Source organism: Sinohyriopsis cumingii, chromosome 6 (genome assembly GCF_028554795.1).
Source record: "Sinohyriopsis cumingii isolate HCF-2022 chromosome 6, ASM2855479v2, whole genome shotgun sequence".
NCBI lineage: Eukaryota > Metazoa > Mollusca > Bivalvia > Unionida > Unionidae > Sinohyriopsis > Sinohyriopsis cumingii.
In genome coordinates this window covers 164,912,802-164,927,288 of record NC_142966.1, presented here as the reverse complement: position 1 = coordinate 164,927,288, position 14,487 = coordinate 164,912,802, and the positions used below count along the sequence as shown (strand labels likewise).

The 14,487-nt window shown below is 37.2% G+C and overlaps 1 protein-coding gene across 5 annotated transcripts in view; it reads left to right on the top strand.

Annotated features, from left to right (window-relative positions):
• LOC149798460 (receptor-type tyrosine-protein phosphatase kappa-like) overlaps positions 1-14,487 on the top strand; it is a 147,854-nt gene that overhangs the window by 104,949 nt on the left and 28,418 nt on the right. For 4 of the 5 annotated variants that reach the window (XM_089963661.1, XM_089963663.1, XM_089963660.1 and 1 more), the window contains 3 exons: positions 2,004-2,130; positions 12,762-12,862; positions 13,435-13,661. In XM_089963661.1, coding sequence (XP_089819787.1) covers positions 2,004-2,130; positions 12,762-12,862; positions 13,435-13,661 — 455 coding nt within the window. The remainder of the gene's footprint in view (positions 1-2,003; positions 2,131-12,761; positions 12,863-13,434; positions 13,662-14,487) is intronic. The other variant, XM_089963662.1, reaches the window with a different exon arrangement.

The following is a 14,487-nucleotide window of genomic DNA, read 5'->3' as shown; positions in this document are numbered from 1 at the left end:
TATCTGACATAAAAGTCAGTAAACCACTGACTAAACAAAGTTTATTCTAGTGCAAAATCCTATTTTGGAGTAGTTGTACCCAACAGATAATACATGTGAGCCCTGAACAATTGTGTATAACAGTCATCCCCAACATATCCAAGCTGACAAAGATAGGTGTGTGTATGCCCCTTCAGAAGGAAGCACAGAACGTTATTCATACACAGATAATAGGACAAAGTATGCTCAGACATAATTAAGAGATTATTGCTTTTACCATTAGAAGTGACATTTTTAACGATGGTGATTTCAGTACAGCTGTAAGAAAGTGGAGGAGGAAGAAAGAGAGACAGATATTGAAGTGTTAGAAAAATATAGAACTATAGCCGTTTCTTCCTCTTCCTCCTTTGATTCCACTCCACTTTATTTATTTGACAACGAGAGTGCCCCCCCCCCCCTTAGGATAACATCCTTTTAGTATCTCTCCTTAAATTGTACATAGGAAACAAACTTCTCTTTTTATGAAGACAGATTTAGCCAGCGAATGAAAGTGCCGATGAATAAATAAAATTAGCACATAATCAGTAACAGGAAAAATTTCAAACGGCTCAAGTGTATCATCTTGTGTAAGTTTAACAAATATATTATATGACTTGGTGTTGTCAATAGGTTTCCTTCTTCACAAAGAAACCTTTTCTTTTAAAACATTTTGTGCCTGAAGAAACATAAATTAAATGCAAATCTAGTTGCGCAGAATATTCGGCGTTTGCGTTTTTGTATCACAGTTCCTTTTTCACTAACTAACACAAATACCCATGGCTGCAGCAGTCTTTTGCTTCTGCAGAAGTTCAATGCCATTGATTTTGTTAGTATTGATCTCCATTCCCATGCTAGGTTTGTTCTATATGAGAGTTTATTTGCGTTAGAACATTTCATTATTTTTTATTTTTCTTGAAGATAACATCAAAATGTCGTCAACATTTAAGAGTGACATGAAATTAGTAATAAGACGTTTTCAAACCATTCATGTGGTGCAAAACAAAGGGCCTGGTGTTTAAAGTAAGTTGAATGGAGCCGCCATTAAATGGCCTAAACGTTGAATAAAACTCACTGACAAACAACAGGTAGTCTGTTTGAAGGTATATTTGTTTTATATTATCATCGATGAGAATATATCATATAAATATATTATAACTATATGTCTATGTGTAATGTACATACTGGAAATACAACCAAGAATGTCAACATACATAAAAGGGCACCACTTACCTTTCAAATATCCGGAGATCATCAAGCTGATATGCGCATATATTTGTATCGTGTCGCAATCTGTGTATCGTAAATCGTGTCGATACGCGGCACAGGTGTATCGTCCCCTCCTCCAGGTATTACAATGTTTTAATTTATTGTAAAGCTTGTTTTGTAAGAAAAGGCTGAGTGTGTGACATTGTCGCAACAATTTCAATTTGCACAGACATTTGGTTAGCTTACTGAATGTTTGCTGTTACGAGACAAGTCGGGGCAATGGTAGGAGGAAAGGGAGGGGGAAGGTCGATTATCAAGTTGTGTAAACATTTAACGCTATTACTTGAAGGGTCAGTGGTTTACTGGGTAATCGTTACAGCTTTGTACTGACTGTGTTCTTTCGATGGAGCTTAAAATTTATTCCAATAAAATTTTTATTGTAAAACGATCATCAAACTGAATATCAGGCTATTTCAAATTTGACTTAAACTGCAGTAATTTCGAAGATGATCTGTAGTTGTAAGAAGATCTAATTTACAAAGTAAATCCCAAGATATTTTGGAGAAACAAAAGGGATACGAGAAAAAGATATACATTCATGGTACATTCATATTTATCTCCAAGCAATTTCTTTTTTATCACGTTTTGTTTATTTCTCTTTTCTATTGTGGTTAATGTACCCGATTATCCATAAAGCAAAAGTGATATATTTGAACGCCGGAATAATTTTCATATAAATGCATTTATACATCTTTCTGGTGTTTTCTTCATTGATCTAGGTCCTGCAGAAAACCAGATAGCTAATAATTCAATAGAACCAAGCATTCTAGGCGGATCTATTGGTGCAGCTGTTGCCGTTATTGGAATCATCATCGCCGTAGTCATTATCATAATTGTGAAAAGAAGGTCAGTGGCTTTAGGAAAATATATTCCGGCTAATAAGCATGATACAAATATGGTCTACTAATACGTGATATTTTAATACAAAGTAAATATTTGCTGACAGAAGGTACTTCTATATCTAAAGTTTACACGATTATAAGAACAAAACAGCAAACTGGACAACATATATTCCTTGTTCCATCCTTGAGGTACAGTCTTCAAATTCACAAAGCGAATGAATATATCCTAAAACTCTTAATCAGGCCGCTCTTGTATGGTACCTACGCTTCATGTTTAAGTGAACAAAACTATTTTCGGTACGTTTTACATACTGAAATAAACCCTGAATATGTGTTATTTGTACTTGTTTATATGACTGTCAAATTATTATTGTGATTAGTTGATAATTATGAGGGACGGTGAAGGAGCAGGCGTCATAATTTACAGGATTCATGAGACATTATGGCAGCATGGATTAGATTCGTAAAATGGACCCGCCATAATTTCTTAGCATTAGGAATGCTAGGGATATTGTAAGCATACCTGTTAGCATATTTGAAATATAAATATTTATTTGTATTAAGTGTATGGTTCGTGTTATTGTATTGCGTGGCGTAAAGTACTAATATTTGGTTCCAAAAGTCTTACTAGGCAGGCATACAAGCGGGTAACAAGACAAAATTCACACAAATGTGAATTTGATTTTCGCGGTATGTTGCCACTAGGTGAATAGAGTCAAATTGATGTACCAATTGTGCATTTAAGATCCTTTAATTTGACAACAACCGTTTTCTTGGGGTCCTTGCAAATGGTCAAAACATGGACTACCTAGTCACGCTCATGCAGGTGCTTGATTCGCTCGGCATATCACTTGCGCGTAGCAATATTAATTCCGTCTGAGACAGCTGCTCTAACTTTCGATACACATATTGTATATGTGTATCCGTATTGCAGACACAGAGCAGAACTACTTCAGTGGATGTATGCCTCCCGCTTTCAGACAAATGTACATTACCAATCTTTGTTTCAATTTAATTAATGAATCTAGAGAAATACTGAAAGCTTTAAGTAGTGGACATGAAATAAATATAAAACCGCACTCGTGTTTTGCTCCTAGAAGCAATGAAGGTGTCGTTTAGTATGACGTGAGAATACGTCTGGACACGATGCTTCCGGCGCAACTTTGTCATTTCACTGCTTCTTTTCGTCGACTCTGTACAAAATAACTATTTAGTTTTGACTAAATATATATAGTGAGGTACATAAATAATTCATCATTTCATCGGTAATTATTTAAAGTAGAGGAATATGTTCATTCTGCTAAGTGTTGAGTGATAAGCAGGGTATGCTAAGGAAAACAGATTAGTGTTGATTTATTTAAACGTTTAATCTACCCACGTGGTACACATCTTCAACAAGGGTCTTTTACTTTCATATTACGCCTCTTGGACTGTCACGTGATATTCGATTTGTTATGGATTCCGGATCACGTGAGACACCTTTAAGCTCTATGTTAACTTTTCCCTTAATGATACTTTGAACATACGATTTGAATAAGAGCTATTTTGAATGTCCATGGAGTCACAAAATTACATCATTAATTTTAAATATTGGGGTTCATCAATAAGGTGCATCTTGTGGAAACGAGCTGGCCATGTTGCCATGGAGACTGGGCTTAGTGGAATGTACCCCATATACTTTACTCTATTTTCATCTGTCTCATGTAATAATTAAAGTTATGTGAACACCAGAAGACATAACACCGATCTAAATGTATAAACATACACGAAATCCTCTAGTCAAGCAATTGAAAAACATGTTTCTAGCTTGTTAAATATTTAATATGCAACATGCATATATCTCATAATTGACAACGAACATAACCAAAACTCCTTCATATGTTAATGTAACACCGCCTAACTCTTGACCAAATTGTATGGCCAATTAACATCTGATCAAAGGCGGAATCAACATACACTTGTATTTACTAGGCGATTGCAAAGAGAACATTCATCATGCAGTGTGGCAGGTATACATTTTGAAAAGTGAACTATACGATTTTTAAATTCTTATGGTCTATAACATTTCCATATTTTGCAATGCTCAAAACTGCATTTGCCTGGTGGGGATCTAGTTTAATGGCCATGTCTTGCTAATTTTCTATGACTGTGTATACTCACCATGTCACTTGAATTAGAATCAACCATTGTTGCATACGAAATAGCTGTGCATTCATCTGTCAGATCTACGAGCATGCTATTAAAACAAGACCAAATAGGAATAAATTTGATTTTTTCAATGTATAATAACCTGACAGAGACAAAACCTTTTGAGAAACGTGGATGTAAGCTACAGGTAATGTATGAGGTCATATATGTATGCCACACCTCCACATTGGCCGATATCAGCAGACTTTAATCAACTACGTGTAGCACGATCTCATTCCATTATATGAATAAACTTATTTGCTGCGTTTCACAACTGATTGATTGACGAAAAAGCAATTGTCAAACGACTTCAAACCATTTAATGACTCGCAGAGGTGGCTTAAATGGGACAACGATAAATGCTTTATATTTGTAAAATGGTGGTAGCAGATGCAATGATTAGTTGTTTTGAGATAACGCATGTTTGGTTGAAGAATGAAAGAACAAAGTATCCCAGACATTCAGTTCCATCATGAGCTGATAAAAAGTGTCCCGTTTGCAGAAACTTGGTAACGCTATCCAAATTGCCAAGCATGCCGCAATATTGGTCGATTTAATCGCCTCTCAGCGAGCTTTGTTACCAATATACATTTACGCAGTTTAATGCAATGCAGCATACATTTGGCAACTGATTACTTAAGGCACATTACGCTGGAAAATCGAGTTTTGTGACTGACAAATGTTGTTCAGTTTAATGCAGCACTATATTTATTTCACAATCAGTTATGCTGTCTACATGAATCAAAGTAGTATTGGGTATCTACAGCACCATTTGCATTATTTGCCTCAATTTTAAACAAAATACTACCATTTCAAGCTGTACCATATTTAATTACTTAACATTAGGAAAGTGACATTTATACGAGCTGCTTTGCTATTAACGCGCTTTTTCCTTTAACACAATTGACTATTATATGTTTGGTTTTTATGTAACTTTGATGTCTGGCAATGACTAAGAATGACGCTACTAATAAAATTGCTGATAGTGCAAGATCGATGTTTCAGAAACAAAAACCCTGAACGATTACTACTGCACCTATGGCTGTCATTGGAGAAAAAAAACATACCAAGGAAGCTGAGGCGTGCAACCAACAGCAATAATGTGCTTCAGAAATTTATATAAATGTAGGGGCCCGTCGCCAAATAGCTAATTTCACATACTTTATGCCAAGTGTATAACGTCAGCGGGTTTTTTTGCGTTGTGAAGTAGCACGTCAAGGTGGCATCAGTGAATCATATGATGGCGATGCACTGGGACTGTACCCCATGTGCTCTTGAGTATAGAGCAGAGCAAGAATGGAAAAAAACTGTCATTTCAGTTGTTTCGTCTCTCCTATTAATCCAGTTCATTTTGTTGTTCCTGACATTTCGATGGATTCAGCAGATCAAACACAGTTTACTTTGAATTTGCCACCATACTTTTCATGATTTCTTTGCGGCTTCTTCTGTTTCTTTTGTTTATTAGTTATTTTTCTGCTACCTCCTTGTTGACAATTGAAGCCCATATCGTGTGCAACGCAACACGTATCTCATTTTTCATATATGTGTTGGCTTCATTGATGATTAGCTTCAATGTTTCCCAGGAAATAACGTTACCTTGTAAGTCCTTTATATGCGATTCCATATTGCATTGAGATTTGTCTGGACAGGAACACGGATTTGTTCGTTTTCGCCCTCGGGTAGAGATTCCACATATTGAACGTTCCGGGCATGGTAACTAAACCGCATTTCGAAATTGTGTTTTTAGGCGGCAACTGTTGAGAATATACCACACATGTACCCACAGACACAACCGTAATTGTTGCGTCAATGTCATCATATATGATTGCACATTGGCAAATTGAATCTCTGTTCAGATTCTATATTTAGAATAGTTTCAACCTCGCAGATATTTTCAATTTTTACTATTGTACTAAAACACTGAAATCTTGGAGTTAAGGTTGCATCTACATTATAGCTCATCTACGAAGAGCGTGATATGAGACTGAAATTGCGTCGGAAGAGGTAGAGATTACCTTCCCTGCGGACTAGCGCCTCTGACCTGTCGTCGTAGTTTAATGGCAAGACGAGGTGATCTCAAAGAACATGTTAGTGTTCTCAGTATCTTTATATCCAGTAATGGCATGCTTATTAATACGCTCACAACGGACGCTCGCCAATAATACCAACTATTCTCCATTCAGTCCTTAGATTAAGCGATTGCTTATTTTTCTTGCTAATTAATGTAGTGTGAAAAAACTTATCTTTTTCGAAGTTTGCATGGAAGTTTAGTTTAGTGAGCCGTGTCAATACCCCGTAAGGAAAGATTATCGGCATTATAACAGCAATCGTGATTTTTTTGAGTGACAATAGTGCTACATGTCGCTCTGACTTCATCATCACATGAATCAGGATGTGTCAAGCACATGCTTGCACAGATACTGTTCAATCAGGGATTAGTATAACCTGTAATAATCAGTATATTTTACTAGTTCCTGGAAATTCAGTTGTCACCCACAATTGCGGCGTCGTCAGATGACACCAGTGATTCGTGTTGGTTTAGGTTCGATTGTTCAGCCATGACTTAAATTTAAGTTTATAGCTACTTCTAAATATTTGGCAGCATTCATGGGGAATATCAGGCCAAATATGGTTGTAGTAGTTGAGAATCCAATCAGTTGTGGGTTGAAGTTAGGAATCTCACATATAATAGTGTATCCGGCGGCGAACGTATATGCAGAGATACTTGCAAGGATTTTGCGTGCGTCTTTAGCCGGAACATATGTACTTTCATCATGTGCTATTAAGGCCTATTTCTATGAATTTCAATCTAGGCACACAGTCCGTAACCCCAACACCCGTGAAAGTGAATGAAATGCAAATGTGCGACAAAGACGATGGTAGTGTGGCTATCGTTGCTGTGTTTAAAGTCACAACAGATGTGATAGTTTTATGTTGAATCTCAGCGATACAGACAGGACATGCATCGCCGTAGCCCAGAAACTGACGACATGTTGTTCGTAAGTACAAAACATCCTACTTTAGCGAGAGGCGGTCTTTTCGACCCAAGCAATCGATGATGCGGCCAATTCATCATACAAGTCAAGGTCTACGTTTGGAATATATGCCAAGGTATTGTTTGAACAGTGATTTCCGCTACTAAATGGAAGGAATGACCAGGAAACAGCGAAAAGAGAAAAGCACAGCAGTATTGCCACCAAAGAAGCATAATCATATAGACTCTTATTGTGCTAGCGGAACATCTACTGGTGCCTAATTATAGGAGTTAGAGTGCCTATTAACTGGTGTGTGTTTGTGTGTCTTTATCCACAATATGTGCCGTGAACTCATGCACGCAGCATTTACGAACTATGTACCAATATACTTTTCAATAGAAGATAGAGCTCGTGTTCCGAAAGGAATTGCAATCAAGAATATAGCATGTTGTGTTTATCAGATACAAGTGGACATAAAGCCGTCTGCTGTTCACAAATGCTGGGTTATTAGACGTTACCGCGTTTACTACAAAAACCGAGAAGTTCACGAACACACAAGATGAGGACTAGAGGCAGACTACTGTGTAGCGCGTTATCTTGCATATGGTTTGATTCTCACCCACCCTGGCGTCTTGTTGTAATCCGGAGTCTTTCCAGGAATTGTAATTTTGTTTTAGATCGTGTTTTATATTTGAATACCCTGCCTAGTATGGTGGTGATATTAATACGGTGTTCGGGATGTACTGTTTTAAGAACGGCGGAAATATTGAACATTCATAGTTTGGGAATATTTCCCCAAATCTGAGTCCGTACATATCACCTGTGTAGAGTCACTGACAAAATGGAAGATATGTCAGTACAATAGACAGTATTAGCATTGGTAGCGATGGTATTATCTCAGGCACTTCAATGTAATAGTGCTGCAAAGTTTAGCAGACAACGGTGGCTAAATGTGTTCGACCCAACATATCATATGTTTCAGAAACTTTTAGGTGTGTGTATGATTTGAGTTTTAACGTAACTAACAATTGTCCAGTCATATCGCTACGATTTCTGCAGTGTGGCTGTTTATAGTTTTGTCTAGCACTGAGGTATCATGCCGCAGACATGTAGCATCACGTCCGACCCAATCGCGATATCTTGACACCAGGCTGACTAGTCCTAACACTAAACTCTTAATGTTGAGCACCTAGCGAGGCAGCTACTAATACCATTTTGGAAGTCTTTGGTATGACTCGACCAGGGTTCGAACCTGCGACCCCTCGCATCCGAGGCTGACAATCTAACCACTTAGGCCACTGGAGCGGTCTGGACACTGTAGATAGAAATAAGCATGTTGCCTATATAGCTAAAGTAGATGGAATGTCAGCATCAACAATCCCAAGAAATGCATCAAAGCAATAGTCATACACCTAGTGGAGTAAACACCAGATCTTATTTCACACACGATACTGAGCAGATTTATAGGACCCTTGTCAAAAATGTGTTGGTGGCAATAGAGGATATTCCAATACATCATATCTCATAGACTAGAGCGATACTAGCGGTGGGAAGAGGCCTTACAAATAATGCAATCAAATCTTTCAAGGACGCAGAGCTGCCGACAATAGAAAGTGGTCAAATTTACTAAGGCACGTTTCTTTTCTCATTGACATACGTCGACGGGGCCCACACGTTCCATCTATCAGGGATAGAAGCAAAGATACAAGAGCGAAGGAGTAACGCTAAAAAGCGAATACATAAGACCTATTTTGAATGCGTGCATGAATATCATATCGGACGTGCATTTTCAACATTCAAAATGGCCAGTTTGTATCAATCATATAGAAACAACGATTTCTTGTTTTCTTTTTTGATAACTTTCCGCCACATTGTGTCATGATTGATGGCGCTAAGCATGTGCAAAGAGCTTGTTTGCATGTGTACATGTATACTGGGCATTTAAAGGCCACGTCAATTGCATTATCATTATTTGTCTTACTATACGCCTCTGCAACATTACAACAGACTGTTCGCCCGAGGCCAAACAGTCGTTGAAGTGATTTAGTCAACCATGAGGGATACATTATTCATACCCTGTTTCGTGCGCTCGCTAAAATGTGTGACAAAACACCTGAACTGACACGCCTTTTCTACTTGACGGTCGCTTTTTCTTTCCGGTGTTAGGAATAAGGTAAGAGTCCTTATTAAGCTCTCCTCTGTTAGCCGCCATGCCTGCATTGGCGTGAAGGTCATTATACAAAAACAAAGTGATGTACTCAACAATTTCTGATAGCATTCGGTGTGATTGCCAACTTCTACAATGAAAATAAGTTTCATTGAGATACAAGCCGAGGGGTAATGGTATCATTTAGACCACACGTCGAGTGGAGGGCTACGAGTTTTTTAATAAGAACGTTCTGGCAAATTTTGTTCTACACCCAGAGTGACTTTCTCTCGTTCCGACCTGCTTGAGATCAAGACTTGTATCACCTGCTCGAGCTAAAGTTTGCACTATATGATAGGGTAGCTTTACATTACACATTGCGCATGCGCTTGCAGCTACGCCATAACACTTTAGGGCTTTGACTAAATAATATTTATAGTCAGGCAATCAGTGAAGCAGATCGAAAACTTAACATGAGTCATGCCAGAAGTTATCAGTTTCAGAGATCTTTATGACAAACTCACATGGCTTGATACCAAGCGAGGATGTGCGCTGGGACCGATTGGAACGTCATGCAGAAATGCTACAACTGAAACAGCTAAAACGGTGACAACGACTTCAGCTGGTGGAACAACTGCACATCAGAGTGACAGCCTGTGTGAACTAGTGACAGTTGGAGCAACGAGCGACAAAGAGGTTTCAAAACGCTATGTTATATAAGACGGTAAACTGAAGGCTAAAATCAGTTTCGCTTGGGTTATCTCTGATTAGCATGTATTCAGTGGTCGTGAGCCAGTTTCTGTCCATAGATAGTATTCAGAGCCTTGCAACCGATTCAGTATATGATCTCCACATATAGGAAAGCATTATCAGCCTCCTCTTCTTTAGCTAAGGTCCAGTACTAGCGTCAATCGTATCTGTCAAAACAATATACCGGCGTGCTAAATAAACAGTCTCGATTAATATCTTTTCTTTTCTGAAGATGATGAGTGTGACTTCGGAATCAATACATGTACCTTGGCAGAATGTGGAAGCACCGATGCAGGAACTAGATTCGAAAGTGATATCAGTACAACCGCAGAACGCATAGCAGAGATAGGTTCAGGTCAATTCCTTCCCGTAAAATCTTGATGCTATGACGAAATAATGCCGATCATAACAAACGCCGACAGTTAAGTATATCCAGTATAGACAGTTATGGATGCACGAGTGCAAAATACCTTGAGATCATCGTATGTTGCATCGATCATTGTAGTTTCGTCTTTCCATCGCCACCAAAGGGGCATCAAAAAGCAAATGGTGTCAAAAAGATATACGCGGCATTTGCCACCAGCCTCCATTAGACACAAGCCCAAATGTTTTCATATTGATTATGTATGCACACGCCAGAGACATAGGAAGAAGTCCCCTTTACCATTAAATAGCATTCTCCGGTATTCGAATCTGATATTCGATGATTTATAAACGCTTGTTAAAATAAAATCTGCTGACCTTCGCAGCCTTGCCATCAAAGACGCAATACCGGCCCTAATTATAACATCACATGCTTATTAAAAAGGCATCGTTCGTGCTAATATCATCAAATTTTACTAACAGCATACACTGCTCCATGGTGGGCATGGAACTCTTTAACGCCATTGCATTCACTAACTCGAATTACTTCCTTTCTTCCATTCTAGGTTAAAGAAAGAGGCTTATGAAGAACACATTCACTTCGATAAAGGATTAGAACAGCCTCTAGCTGTACAGGCTGAGTAGTAACTGAAACCATTGACATCGTGACCTCTGCAATAGTCCACAATAGTAAGCAACATCAGAATTTGGCATTAATACCGGATTTGCAAAACACTGATGAAAACATCATTAGCGTCAAAGAACAGAGGAAGAAGAAACACGAAATAATTGTATAATCGTAGGCCTTGCGGCAACCTGCTATGTGGCTTACATATATCTGTCAAATGTTTCTAATATCAGATCGGCAAGTGCTGGCTCTTTATCATGCTAGTAAAGCGATGGAAGTAAAATTATGAAAAGTTTTATTTTAACAAGTATTATGAATCATCGAATACCAGATTCGAATACCGCAGAATGCTATTTAATGGTAAAGGGGACTTCTTCCTAGCTCTTTGGCGTGTGTATAAATAATCAATGTGAAAACATTTGGTCTTATGTAGTACGCCATGGTAAAAGTCACAGAGACAGGCTCAATTTCTTACTTCTCCAAATCCACATTGCGGGAGGTCGCTTCTCCCGCCGCAGGCACATGCATGTGGATTCTGATTCATCTCCGCTCAACATCTACAATCCCATTAAAAGGTATATTGCGGCGAGTAAGTGGATGACAATCAAAGGCAGCATTTTTAATAAAATCAATTTTGCGCTCTCTACCTGTAGCTTCCAAAGCAATAAAGTACAAAAACATGTTTGCTTGCTACGCCAGGAATAACTTGGATATCATAAACGGTGACGATATACTACAGACCGCGTTGTAAGTGCAAGCGCGAGGTAGATAAACAAAATGTTGCCAGAAACCTCCAAAGTCTCACAAGTAGCAGGACATGTAATAAATTTACCTGCCGGTACAACGCAGAATGTCCCGTTCGTAAGCTGATGTTTCAATCAGGTCACGCATGTCATATATATATATATATATATATATATATATATATATATATATATATATATATATATATAATTCGATGACTCATTAGATTGGGTGATAACGATAAGCTAAGCATGCTAGCGAAAAACGACCAGCTATAATGTGAGGAAGAAGGGAGTTCACTCGGTTTAGATAGCAATTTCATGACCCATTAACTCTACAACAGGCCAAATGGTAGAAATACCAATCTCTTCCATGAAGTCTGTCGTAGGAATGAAAATGGTGGGTATATTAAATAGAGTTAAGTAGTCAAGCTTGATGAAGTGTCATGAGATGGACATAAACTAAAACCAGCGACGAAACAATGAAATATAATTTAATTAATGAAACATTTTTGATTTAGTTGTAAAGTGCAGATTCACCTTGCTTAAAATTAACAATTAGGATAATTATTGCTAAGCAAGACAATAAATTCTAGGAAGATACATGCATAAGTGGCTCTTACCGTTGATTTATTTTCATGACATTGCCTCCAGAGAAAGTAAAATTGTGAAGTTGGTGTACTAGATTGTTCAGTTAATTATTGAACAGTTGTATGACGAGTGATTTAATAAACATGTATCAAACTGTATCTTCGACACGCACTCAGGATCTATATTTCTGGACTTATAAATCAAACGTCTTGGGCAACTAATATTAACCTAGAATGAGAATTTATTTTGCAGAAGGCGCGAACGTTCATCGTCTAACACTGAGAGAACAAGATATTTGTCCAGAAAGAAGAATGAAGGTATCGTTTACGAAAATTCAGCTTTCATCAATACGAGTTAGTATATGGATTCATAACTAATGATGTGAACATTCTATAAAATGAAATCAAAAGTGTAAGGTAAGAATATAAATGGAAAGAACAATAAGTACTTCAAAAAATGACTAAGATTACATCGTCATTTGTAGAAAACTTTTGCATTTAATAGAATTACAGTCAGCAAAGGCGGTAATCTTGCCAACTGCTGTGTCCTATGGGGAAAAAATCGGCATTATCATTGAAAGTGTTTATATTTGAAAGACTTCCACAGATACATTCTTCAAGTATTCTTAAATAAATATTTTTTTAATTGCCAACATTGTTTTTCCTTGTGACCGTTCTGTCTTACACAAGAGATGAAATTGTATCCATTATTGTTCGTTATGTGTCTGAAAAATACTTTTTAATTTTGTTTTACTACAGTAGGTGTTTGCCATTTGTGCTTATGTAAGTAGCTATAAAACAATCTTATTTAACCTGGCTAAATGGAAAATTGCACATACTTGGCGAGCCAAAAGGTGAAAGGCAAGAGGTGGATGATATATTTCGTTGTACGAAGATTATAAATGTGGATTATTATTATACTGTAGGCGATGATATCCAGTTAAACCAAGGTATGAGAAAAGAATCGAATAAAAGTATTAGCTCAAAAATGCCGAAGCAAGAGCAAACACCGAATAAACTAACAACAGACTATCCCGAAACATACTACAATGTAGGGCGTGCTATACCGGCTGGAGCTGTACTACTCTCAATGTTTTGGGATTATGTCCAAGAGAAATTTGTTGATGAGAGATTCTTTCCGAAGCAATTTGAGGTATTGATTTCCTCTATAGGGTACAAATTTCACTCCAGAACCATGTATGAATTCAATACATTTGAATAAATATATACTTACTTGATTTGCCATTCGATTTGATCAAATCAGTCAATTTAATAAATTGGAAATAGCATCGGCGATCAAAGATTCTACAAACTAAAAGGTGTGTAACTGTGTAACTACATCATTACATATATTCACACTGTATATTATATACGTGTGTGTTTTTATTTAATGTGCATTGTTTATTGGCTTTTTTCATTCATTATGTAATAAAAATTGTATTGTGTAATTGACCCTAGTTCAAAATCATTTTCATTATGTACCTGACTTTGGACATTTGCATTGCAAACAACATAATACATAGCTAATATTTCTCTGTGAAATTAAACATTATTATCATTATCAATGGAGACAATTATGTTCATCTTCAACTAAGTCTATGGGAAATCCTGCGTACATGATGTTCGTCATGTTCTTTATTATAATGTTAGTAAAAGACCTGTCTTGTTGACAACATAAGTACTTGAAATGAACTTTTGATTTCCATCTTGTTTATATTGCTGTGTCTTACCCTTTTATATAATTTTGTTTACTTGACAAATTACTCATTCTTGGCTTGGCATTTTGAATTAGAAGCAGTGTTATTGTTGTGTTGAGGTTTTCATCTGTGTGGAATTATTTATTCAAATTATTATTCACTGGAAATATAAGGTGATCATGAATAATAGTTGTAGACAGAAACATTAATTTGGAATTCGACAAGGACAGTTTGTAATAAATTAATGTCGTGCATCAAAATACTTTTATCATACTCCAGACC